Source organism: Cystoisospora suis, assembly GCF_002600585.1.
Source record: "Cystoisospora suis strain Wien I chromosome Unknown contig_935, whole genome shotgun sequence".
NCBI classification, from domain to species: Eukaryota; Apicomplexa; class Conoidasida; order Eucoccidiorida; family Sarcocystidae; genus Cystoisospora; species Cystoisospora suis.
In genome coordinates this window covers 31,696-43,923 of record NW_027153736.1, presented here as the reverse complement: position 1 = coordinate 43,923, position 12,228 = coordinate 31,696, and the positions used below count along the sequence as shown (strand labels likewise).

Sequence of the window (12,228 nt, the reverse complement as noted above, 5' to 3'; positions counted from 1 at the left end):
TACTAGTAGTAGTAGTGGCGGGGGTAAGATAATGCTCTTAATGAAGCAAAGAGCTTCAAGAGATGGAGAGGTCGAGAAGGATATGAACAAGGAGAAGAAGAAGACGAAGAAGAAATCCTCTCATCGACAAAGGGAGACCTTGTGGGAAGAGGAGGAAGAGGAGGAGTCTTCTTCTTCTTCGAGGAGAAGAAGAGGAACAGCGTCTTCTCCGCTGACTCGTTTATCGAAGAAAGAATGTCTAATGAGAGCTAAGCAGCAAGGATCGTCAAAGAAAAGAGAAGAAAAAGAAGAGGGAAGTCGAAAAGAAAGAGGAAGAGGAGGAGTTGGTGTTGCTGGAAGTGCGTGTCGTGATGAGGGTGAATTAAAGCCGTGGAATGCCTTTGTCTATCAGAGGGCCCAACGGGTGGTGCATCGACCACGGCCAAGCCAGAAGGAATTCTGCAGAAGACATGTCGTTCCTATACAAAGGGTAAGAGAGCTAGCTATTACAGGCAGAGCCAGAGAGACCTAGGAAGATACAAGAGATAGAGAGATGTGGTCGAGCTACGAAGCAGAAAGAAAAGATGAGAAAGGAGAGGTGGATCTTTCTTTCTTTCTTTTGCGAGTAGACTTTGATAGGAGAAGAGAAGAAGTCTACTAGTATTCTTTTCTTCTTCTTCTTGTGAGGGTAGGTAAGTGCAACTACTAGGTCGGTATCATTCGTATCTTCCATCTTGTCATGATGGATGAGTCCATCTATTGTGTCTTACTATGATGAGTTAGAAAGCATTCTCATAGAAGATCAACAAGAAGAAGAGGGAGAGTCTTGCCTAGTTCTTTCCTTCTTTCTTTGTTTCACATCTTTCTCTTGTCCCCTTTTCTTTCTTTCTTTCTTTCTTTCTTGTGCAGGGGGATATTCTGAGGTTGCGTCGGTTAATGGGAGGGATATCATGGAAGGATGCTTCCTTAGCACTAAAGTTATGCTGTAATGATATACCTGGCGCTATGGCTTATCTCTCTCATTTCTATCAAGACTTCTTAAAAGGATCAAGCGGAGATGGAGAAGGTCTTGACTCCTTTCTACATCTTTCACAAGACGAAGGTGAAGAGGAAGGAGACGAACATACACATAAGCAAGGAAGGTTCATGAAGGACAAGAATCGTTCTTCTTCTTCATCATTCTATCCAGGTGATCGGTATGAATCTTTCTTGTCCTCTCTGTCTCTCCCTGGGGGTGCCGGTGGTAAGAGCGATGCTGTCACTCCTTCGTCTTCTTCGATAAGAATTGATAAGGATCCTACAGATAAGGAGAGACCAAGGGACGGGGGCTTCTTCAACAGCTCTGAATATCCATCAAGGGCTACGGGTGGTCGTGGAGGTTCATCTTCTCTCTTAGGTGAGAGAAGTAGCAGTCGTAGTAGTAAGGGCAGATATGGAGGTGGTACGAGTGGTAGTGGCAATGGTAGTGGTGGATCAGAAGACTTCAGTGACTTTTTGAATGAGCTACGCAAGAGTATAGAATGCCTACGCCGGGGCTCTTCCTTAGTTTCTTCTTCTTCGTATTCTTATCAGGGGAGAGAGAAAGAAGGAAGTTTCTTATCTACAGGAGGCAAAAGAAGAGACGGAGAAGGACAGCTCATTATGATGAAAGGTAGTGGTAGTAGGGGTGGAAGTGGGAGGTTTCAAGGTGATCGGATAGATAGGGATGAAATACCAGATGAGAATGAAGAAGGTGAAAGAGGAGAGGAGGACAAGAAGAAGAAGAAGCTTAGCAGCATCATGATGTTGAAGAAGTCTATAGCGACGGGAGGAGAAGAATCTTTGCAATCCTTGCCTTCGATTGACGAAGTTGAGAAAGAAGAACAAGAAGGAAGGATGCAGATAGGGGTAGCAAGAAGAAAGGAAGGACCAAAGGGAGGTTTCGAGAGAGATCGAACTAGGAGAGAGGAAGAAGTAGAGATGCCGCAAACTCATGATGCCGAGACGAAGAAGAAAGATGACGAGATGACACACCACCTTAACAGAGAGAGAGGACTGGGTGAACAAGAGAAGAGAGAGATCAAGGGAGAGGAAGGAGGCATTGGTAGATCCATGGAGTCTTCTTCTCATAAGAAGAAGAAAGATACAGATCTCCATGATATCCATGCTCAGGGCGAGCAATCGCATATGTCCCTTCTTCTTCTTCCTTCTTCTTCTTCTGCTACAACGACAATAATGTCCTCCATGCAGACATCTGTGAGCTCTTCAACAGCTGAATCTCCCGACTGTTTGTTTTCTTCTCCTTCTTCCTCATCGAAATCCTCAATCATAGGAGGAGGAAGAGGAGGAGGAGGTGGTAATGGAGGTCAAGGCATCTTCTCCTCCTCCTCTTCTTCTTCCTTTTTATCTTCTGGCCCTGGTTCGATGGCAGGGGTGCAGCATGTATTGAGGCTATCAAGGGATAATGAGGTAGAGGGAGTGAATGAACTAGATGAAGATGGTATGAGAAGAAGATCCGCGGAAGGAGAAGGAAAAGTAGGAGTGCAAAAGAAGATGATGGTGGATATAGCTTCTTCCTCCTCTTGTACTTCTTCTTCTATCATGATGAGGAAAAGAAGAGGAGAAGAAGAAGAAGAAGAGACAGGGTCTTATTTGTATCGACCACCTCAGAGGAGACAGCATGAGATTGACAGAGGAGAAGATGAAGAGGAAGATGTGACTGCAATGAAAGAAGATCTGTCAGCCGTTCTTCTTTTACCAGGAGAAAGAGAAAGAAACAGAGAGAGGAGAGAAGAGCTAAGGGAGGGAGGCGAAGAAGGAGTGACAACACTAGAGACAGGGACACCAGAGACCACTAGCACAGCTTCAAGTATGAAGAATCTTCTCATGGGTCATCATCCATCAGGAGAGAATAGCCGCAAATCCACATTCACCACGACAACTCAATCTAGACTACCTAGTAGTACGAGTAGTAGGAGTAGGAGTGGAGTTGACGCACATGAAGATCTCCCGCCGTCTTCATCTCCTCCTTTCGTCTCCACATCGGCTTCGACACCTGTGTTTCCTCCCAGCTCTGAGTATATCTCATCTTCGTCGTCTTCGACTTCTTCTTTATCATCTTTAAGTGTCTTGTCGAGCTCTCATCACCTCTCTAATGCAAATACCCACTCTATTCTGACTCCGGCTAGGGCAGGTGCAGCTCTTTCTTCTTCTACTACACGTCGCCGTCAACGTATAGCTCCAGTACCTCAACGCCCAGGTCAATTGAAACCTCCTCCTGCACCTCCCGCAGCTGCTTCTTCCTCTTCTTCAGCTTCTCTACCTGTCCGTCTTTCTTCTTCTTCTTCTTCTTCTATAGGAATCAGATCGACGCCTACGTCCACAGCTATGGTGGCGACTCCTCCTCCTCCTCCTTCACAGGACTACTACTATCCACATCAACCACCGTTGTCTTATTCTTCTTCTTCTTCCTATTCTTCGTCTGAGGGGCTTCAGCATCGCCAGTCTTCTCTTTCTCTTCAGCAGCATCACGCGGGAACAGGAGGAATTTCCATGAAGAAGACGTCCGTGTCGAAAATGAGCGGAGAAGGAAGAGGTGCTACCCCCGGGCTGCTTTTGGTTGATCTGACTGAAGAAAAAGAAGAAGAAGAAAGGGTACAAGAGAGAAGGAGGAGGAGGAGAACAAGGAAGAGGAGGGAATTTGGGTGTCTTAGCGATTCATCGTAGTCGTACAGTAGGTACATCAGCACCTTCCTCGAGTGGCGAGCGATCATGGGGGATGACGAAGCCAATCCCTGGAGGAGGAGAAGAAGAAGAAGGAGGCTATCTTCATGGTGCAGATGCCTCATCTGGGAGATATGACTATACTCAGACGGAATCTCTTGTATCATCTGATCTTAATCAAAGCAGCAGTAGTCGTATTCTTCGTAGTGGTCCTAGTAGCAGGAGTCATCTTCCCGCTCCTTACGATTCTTCTTTTTCTTCTCTTTCTCTTCTACCACGCCAAGAAGGAAAGAGAGGGGAGCATGGGGATGGAGAAGGAGAAGCTCTTGGTCTCCTTAGACATCCTTCGCCTGCGAGTAGTCTCCTTACTAATTCAAGTCTTGCAAAGGAGTATGCTGATCATCGTTATGCGGAGAGAGGAAGTGTCTTTTTTCCCTCGCCGAGTGTGGGAAGAAAGGATGATGTGGTTCACCCAGCCACGCAACATACACCTGTGATAGGCCATAGTGGCGATGCTGGGATAGATAGACATCTTTCTCTCATCAGCAGAGAAGAGGAAAGTTCTATCCCTCTTATGAGTAGACGCGGAGTTGTAGATGGGGGGGCACGGGATAGCTCTGAGACGAGAAGGGGAAAAGGAGGAGTTGAAGAAGGAGGAGAGAGAAGAGAACGAGGGACAGGAGAAGAAAGAGTCGATTCAAGAGATCCCGATGATGGTTTGAAAACGATGATTTTTGATGGAAGAAGGTACTCTGTTGAAGGTCGGACCGATGGAGAAGAGGCGAATAGACGAGAAATAGAAAGGAGTAGTCCTATAGTTGTGTATCAAAGACCTTCTGTTGCTCTTGGTAGCGGGGCTATTGCTGGAGGAGGTAAGGTGGATGACATAAGAGAAGGAAGAGGAGAAGGTATTAGTGGAGAACATATGGCTGCTACTGAAAGATATGAAGAGGCCGAAAGAAGAGGTGGAGGAGCATTCGTTGCTAAGGGTGACGAGAAAAGAAGAGAAGGCGCCGGAGAATCTGCTAGTCTTTCTGAAGGATATCCTAGTGAAGAAGAGGCAAAAAGAAGAAGACGCCGTCTCGGCGAAGCAGGGCTTGGTGTGAGGGGAGATGAAGAAGAAGCGAGAGGATTGCAACTGGGGAGAAGATCTGCTGGTGGACGTGAAGAAGGGGGAGAGATGGTAGGAGTTCTCCCGAGTGTTGTAGGTAGTCGTGGGGCTCGTGAAGAGGCGAGGGAAGTGTTTGCGGATGGAGATGATAAGGGAGGCGAAGAGATAATACCTAGAGGAATTTCTGGAGAAGGAGGGCTTGCTGTGAAAGGGAGAGCTCATGTTGAGCCAAGAGGGACAGGCCTCGATGGTCATGGTTTAGCTAGCTTAGATGATGGATTAGCTAGCCGTTTAGGTGTGGTAGAAGAAGAGGGGGCAAGTGGATATGCTGGGGGAGGATCTGGTAGGGGGGTAGGTGTTGGCGAAGAAACGAAAAGAGAAGGAGAAAATCTTCTCAATGAACAGAGGCCGGGGGTGTCCGGTGGACTAGGAGAGACCGGACAGCTTGGCACTTCTCCCGAGGTTAAAGGAGCAGCTAGCCATCTTGATGGATCGCTTAGTGTCGCAGGCGTTTCTCTAGCAGGAGGTGCACCCCGTGTCTATGTTAAAAGCACTGAAGAGGGTGCTCCGTGTGGTGCAAAAGAAGAAGAAAGAGGAGGAAGAGGAGACGGAGAAGGGCTTTATCATAAGAGTCATATATCTCAGGTTGTAGTAGGGGGAGCATGCAGTATCCCAAGTTGTTTAGGAGATAGACGACAAGAAGAAGGGAAAGGAGAATTAAGAAGAGCAGAAGAAACAGGAGGAGAAGGCAAGGGAGGTCTTCTTCTTCCTTCTTCTGTGAATGAGGGATCTGATGCGAAGCTTCTGGAAGGAAGTCTTGAACAAGGAGGAGAGCCCCCTGGGTCTGTTTCTCTAGGTGTTGATGTGTCAGCCGGGGGTGTCTCATTAGGCATTAAAGAAGAAGGCCAAGGAGCAGGAGGTTTGGGAGGACTTCTTCCTATCAAGGAAGAAGATGAACTAGGAGAGAAGGCCCAAAAAGAAAAGACAGAAGGAGAGGTACTTCTTCCTCATGTTTCTTCATCTCTTGAAAAGAGAGAAGGCGACATAGGAGAAGTTGTCGCTTTGGGTCGTGGACTTGAAGGCTACCAAGTAGTAAGAGCGAAGGGACAATTCCCACTACACGTCATTGGGGGTGAGAATGCTGCTGAATCTACTAAGAGAGCCCCTCTTGCCGATGTTGCTACTGGTAGCAGTAGTAGTAGTAGTGTCAGTGAAGGTGCGAAATCTTCTTCATCTTCTTTATCTTCTTCTTTATCTCGACAGTTCATTGATAAAGATGCTCTTTTGCTTGCTCGTGCTTTGGAGGGTCGGGGTGTGCAAGGCATTCTTGAAGATCCATCTGTGGTCGAGTATATCAAAGCCCATTCTTCAGGTGGTGAAACAAAGACGGAAGAAGAGAAGGAGAAAGAATCTCTTATCAGAGAGAAGAGCGATCAGAAGGAAGGGAAAGGAACAACTCTCATGAATGAAAAGGAGACTGAAGAAGGAAAGAAGAAAGAAGAACCATCACAAGTAAAAGAAGAAGACGCAAAGAAGATAAGAAAAAGAAAAACAAAGAAAGAAGATTGAGAGAAAGCGTCCAGGGAAATCCCGTCTCGTGTGAATGTTTGTGACAGAGAGATACGGAGGAAGGAGAAAGGAGAACCCGTCTATGTATGTGTGTTGCGATGTTCAATAGGGAAAGGATGAGAAGAAGAAAAGGAGGAAGAAGGTGGATAGACATAGGCCTAGGACCTATATGTACATATGAATAGCTGCTAACACAAATGCGTTGATATACGCATACAGACACATATATCTAAAGATACAGCAGTGTCGGTTTCTTTCTTCTCTCTCCTCATCTATCTCCATCTATCTCTATGTGCTTACTCCATCTATCTCCATCAGCTACTATGGTTTATGTCTCTCTCCTTACGTAGTCCTTGTACTAGATTACTGCCCGTATGTCTTTTCTAGACTCTCTCCACTCCTCTGATCTCTTTCTCATCTTGCCGTTATCTAAACAAGTTTGGCCTCCTATCTGCGAAAACTTAAGAATATAGAGAGAAGGTAGAGGATGTCTTTCTCCTCCATCCCCATCTCCCCTATCGATTTCTTACTACCTCTTTCTATCACCCGTTTTCCATCTCTTTTCCGTCTCCCCACCCTTCATATCCTTTTCCTTCTTTCTCTCCCTCTTGTTCATTGTCTTCTTGTCTTTAGACAGTAACAATGCTACGTCAAGGAGAAGAGTTTTGTCGAGCGGTGGCAGGTGGCGATATTCAGCATCCCAATCTCTACGTCGATTGCGAACTTCAGAAGACCGTCTCAGCTATCGTCCCTCGTATCTCATCTAGTCTCGATTGTGAAGGCATTAAACTCGACTTCGGCCATGTACGAGCTTTCTCAAAGCTAGCTGAAAGAAGATATGAATACCCCTTAGAACTCTCTCCTAAGGATATGACAGATATCTATACATGCGAGTAAGCTCTAGAAACGAGGGTGAAACTCCAGCCGTACACTCTCTTTCTTTCCTTCTCGTTCTTCTCTCTCTCTTGTTCTTCCTCGTCTTACAGTTAGTTCTATCTCTTCTTCTTTTCTTTCGGTCTCTTCTTCTTCTGCTCTCCTTGCGGTGATGTCTGATGGGAGGACAGGAGAGAGAGAGAGACTTGGTCTCTTCTCCATCAGATGGATTCTTGCTACAGAGTATGTATGTATGTATCTCTGTCTTACCTCAACGCTTTGTAAGGGGGGAGACTATGGATATGAAGCCAAGTGTCTCAGGTCACTGCTAGAATTCATATCTCTCTTTTTGTCCTTCCATAGTTCGATGACATCTGCTGCGAAGAGTGAGCGCTGCTGTATCTTCTCTACGGACACTTTTAGTCACTATCAAGCCTTTTCTCTTTTTCTCTAGCTAGACAACATGGGAAAATCATCTTGTCTATATAGGCACATACCCTATGGTTCTTCACGCATCAAGCATGGGGCTGTGCCTTCTGTGCACCTAAAGGGTTCAAGAGGGGGTGGTTTACTAGGGAAGTCAGATCAGACGTGCAAGAATCTCTTCCGCTATAAAGATTTTTAGATAGCAGTCTGCATATACTTCACGTGACCATCTACATTAGATAGATGCATGCATCTCGACAGAAATATGAAGGTAGGTTCGGCATTCGTTCGTTTCTACTAGGTAGAGGAGAACTCCTAGGACATCGACTGAAGTCTACACATAGATTGCTATCCACTGATGTCTCTAGAGGGAGAGATATCTATAAGTCTGACGGCCCTATATAGAAGCTCGCTTTCTCTTTCTTCAGATCGATCGTTACACACAGCCATAATTAGCTATATATATATATAGATAGATGGATATGCATGAACAGACAGGACGGTAGAGAGAGAGACACGCAGTTGAGTTTGTGTATGTCCACATCCAGATGCAGCTATCAAGACAATGAAGGATTGGCTACCAATAAAGTCCTGGGCTCTGGCGGAATTTGCATACAGGAACATCTTTCAGCATCTACTACCTCTTCTTCTCCTCCTCGGAGATCTCACTGTATCTATTTTTGTCTCATTTTTCATTCAAGTTCTTCTTTTGCATCTTCTTCTTCTCATGCCTATGTCGATTCTCTTGTGAACTCTCTGTTTGCTTTCAGAATCAGCGGTCTCCAGCTTGTGCGCCTCGGTTCATGTACAGAAGATCTAGCTCGTCTATACATGTACGTAGGAGGAGGCCTGATGATGTTCCCTACATGTATAAGTAATCTCATGATCATCCCCACAGATACTCTTGGAGAGGATGAGAAGGAAGAAGAAGAACAGCCAGAAGAGGAGCTACGAGGTAGTCGTTTTGCCTCTCATAAGAAATCGAGAGAAGGAGGTAGACGACGTTCATCTGCTGCATTTAAGAGAACCTCCGAAGATGAAGAAACCGATAGGTATCGCATGGACTGGAGTGATGCTGCAAAGAAGAAGAATCAAGAAGAAGAGAAGAAGGTGAATTCTAGGAGAAGAGGAACGGAGAAGACTGAGCCGGATGACTTCCTAGATTTCAGAGAGTTTCTTGTCGGGTGTTCAGATAGCGATGAAGAGAGAAGAAATAGAAGAGGTAGCGTCGGGTCGTCGTCTTCCGCCTATGCATCTATCAAAGATGAAGAAGATGACCCACATGAACGGCGTTCTACGCAGCTGTTCGGAAGAAGAGAAAGAGACTCTACGACGACAGCGGCAGCATCTGGCCTTCCCCGAGCATCGATCTTTGGAGGTCCTGGAGAACCCCAAAGACCTTCCATGATTCAGAGGGGACAAAGGCGAAGAAGAAGTGCGGATGATATGACTCTAAGAAATCTCGATCCGACTCCTCTCATCTCTTCTTCCTCGCCACCTTGGCAGCCTCAGTACGAAGAAAGATTTAGAGGTGATCATTATCATGGAGTCTATCAATCGTCTAATCCTCTCTCAGGAGGAGGAGGAGGAAGAACAGAGATAGGCATGAAGACCGCCGCGCAATCAGGGCATTCCTTCATTCTTATTCCCTCTAAAAATCTCACCAAAGTCGCTGTTTGTCATGAGAAATTTCGGAAAGGAGTCCCCGCAGCACACGTAAGTGAAGATCCAAGGTGTCGTTCATCCTCGATCAACTTCTCATTGAGAAAGAGTACAGACACCTCGACACTTTCACAACGCTCGAAGGCGCTCTCTATTTCAGGCTTCTTTACCAGTTAGGAGGAGATCTGTCTACCTATCTATATAACCATCTCTCTATATATCGATCGCTCTATATAGATACAAGTATCTGTATGTCACCTATGGATGCGGTCTTGTTGAGGTGTAGGTACACCTGCACTAGCTGCAGATATAGATAGAGGTTGCACGTATATGTCGACACCTGTACAGAGAGGTGTTGTTCCTCCCTTTCTTCTGTAATACCATTATCTTTTCGTTTCCTTCGTTTGTGAGGAGACGTGAAGCTTTTCTTGCTTTCAATCAGTCAAGCGCCAGCAGGCCTAATGGTCTCCATCATGATGATGTATGTACAACACTACAGTGTATATCCATAAGCTCGATTGTCTCGACGCTTCGTGAAGAAGCTTCATCGACAGTTAGCTGGACAGACTTCATACAAGTGTTTCTTCTCAGACTCGCTCTGACGCGCTTTGTGTACCAGACTGAAACGCCTACGTAGATGTATATAGGTGTATATGTATCTCCTTTCTATCTTCTTCGAACCTCTTCTATACTTGGTCGAACTTGCAGTCCTAAAAAAAAGAAGAGGCGGATAGAAGCAGATCGAAGCGAGACAGGTCGACATCCTAAATCTCAGTCGAGACAACTCTCTCTGGTCTTCCATCCTCCTCCCTCTCCTCACCTCTCCGTCTCGCCGCAATACTTTGTTCTCTTTCTTCTTGAACTGCACGCACGCGTGCATTGCCATCATTCTTCCTTGCATTTTCGTGAATAGCTTCAATGTCCCTTTTCTTTCTTTTCTTTGTCTGTTTGTCTGTACAGATGGATGTGGTTCAAGATAAGATGACCCTCGCTGTATGTGAGCAAGACATTGAGTTTCTCGTTAATGTTCTAGCAGAGACTCTAGATATTTATTATAGCTACAGCACTCGCCTCGAATTGATTCTCTACGCGGCTGAAGCGCAAGATGCAGAGGTCGCACATCGCTTGCAATCTTTTCAGCTGGAAGAAGATCGGCGAGATGATCGAAAGGGGGAGAGGGGACGAAGAAAGAGTACCAGAGGAACAGAGAAATATAAGAGAGATAGAGGAGGCGATAGTGATGAGAATGAGAGAAGAATGAAAAGAAAGAAGAAGAGGGGAGGTGATTCATCATCTGCACATGGGGGAACGAAGAGTGGTAGTGAAGGTGCATTCTCTTCTTCTTCAGAAGCAGAGACAGAAGAAGGTGACGATGAGACAGCGAGCAGTCATTCGGCTGAGACAGCGACACAGACAGATGATCTAACTTTGGAGGATGAAGATGAGGAAGGAAGAAACTCCCAGCTTGGAGATGATGTAAATCGTCTTGGTATGAGTCGTGAAGAGGGAGGGGGAGGGGATGATGCAAATCAAACGTGTTGAGAGAGAAGGAGAAGAACAGGAGGAAGACAATCGCTTAATAGGACCCAGGCTTAGGATGATACCCTGCAGTTTGTCAATCTACTGAGACAAATCTATTTCTCCCCGACTCTTTTCAAACGTAGCTGCACTCCCCACTGTCTCACTTGCTCACTATGCTCTATACTGGTCTTGTATTTAGATCGGTGTATACTATCTGTATATAGAGATGTACCTACACATGAATCAGGTATTAGAGAGACATATGTTTTGTATAGATCCATGTGGATGACCTATATATATAGATGTACTCAGACATGAATAAGGTGATGGATGTATGGGGGTTTCTGGAGATGCAGACCTGACCTGCGGACATACTTGCGCAATCCATAGAACGGGCACTCATGGCTTGTGTATGCTTCTCTCTCCAATCTATACATGTGCAGTGACAATGAATTTCATCCCGATAGAGAAATCTCATCGCCCTGTTTCCTAACAGACCGATCCTCGTCTCTGAGTACGGAGACCAAATTCCCACTTACCTCGAAACCTTCACTGTAACTCTTGCTTACTTTCTATGACCCTATAGCATGCGCGTGTATCTTTTCTATTTCTTTCTCTCTTTCTTTGTGTCTTCAGTCCAACATCAGTGGGAGAGAATTCAAGAAGCTGCCGATGAAGCTTCACGTAGACTTCAGATAGGTGAAGGATCTCCAGCTGGACCCCTTGAAACTAACCAAGAGCAAGGAGGAGGGAATATCATGCAGGCAGTTATACACTGTCGATTTGGAGGTGTACATCTCCAGCTGTGGAGACGAGGCCCCACATTCCGAGCATCTACTGACTGTAGAAGGTAAGTGAGGAAGGAAAGATACTTCACACCTTAGTGACATTCTTCTTCGACTTCTTGTTCTCCCCGCCCCATCTTGTCACATCATCTGTCTCCCTCTTGTGTCTAAGCTGAATGGCGGCCCAACATCGTATTAGTCTTATGTCCTTCTTCTGTCTCTCCTTTTGAGGAGGATACTAGGTACTACACAGACACTACCACTACTACGGCTAGTATGGTTGCTCATTCCTTTATGCAGATGTCTCTCATCTTCGTTCTTGAACACAGTCTTGCGACGTGTAGCTCCTCGTCCTTTGGTCTGCTTTCACATTTTTTTGATCGGAGAGAACCGCCTCCAACATATAGCGGTGTAACTCACAGGAGCAGGAGGGTGATACGCGAAAAGGGGACGAGAGTGGACCTCTACTATCTAGAGATTGGTAGCTTCATGTTTGATAGTGTGATGATCATCATATGTACGACAACCAAGGAAAGACGTAAAGGAGTGTGAAGAGCGATGATCTTTTGGGAGAAACTCTGAGCCTTCCCTCCCCCCCTT

The 12,228-nt window shown here is 45.8% G+C and overlaps 1 protein-coding gene across 1 annotated transcript in view; it reads left to right on the top strand.

Annotated features, from left to right (window-relative positions):
* The first annotated feature begins 10 nt into the window (after positions 1 to 10).
* Positions 11 to 12,228, top strand: part of CSUI_002238 (amine-terminal region of a tm vesicle-mediated sorter) — a 43,891-nt gene continuing 31,673 nt past the window's right edge. The window contains exons 1-6 of the mRNA XM_068062440.1: positions 11 to 469; positions 889 to 6,304; positions 6,995 to 7,254; positions 8,431 to 9,376; positions 10,283 to 10,811; positions 11,480 to 11,693. Of these exons, the coding sequence (XP_067925584.1) occupies positions 32 to 469; positions 889 to 3,684 (3,234 nt within the window). The 5' untranslated portion in view covers positions 11 to 31 and the 3' untranslated portion in view covers positions 3,685 to 6,304; positions 6,995 to 7,254; positions 8,431 to 9,376; positions 10,283 to 10,811; positions 11,480 to 11,693. The remainder of the gene's footprint in view (positions 470 to 888; positions 6,305 to 6,994; positions 7,255 to 8,430; positions 9,377 to 10,282; positions 10,812 to 11,479; positions 11,694 to 12,228) is intronic.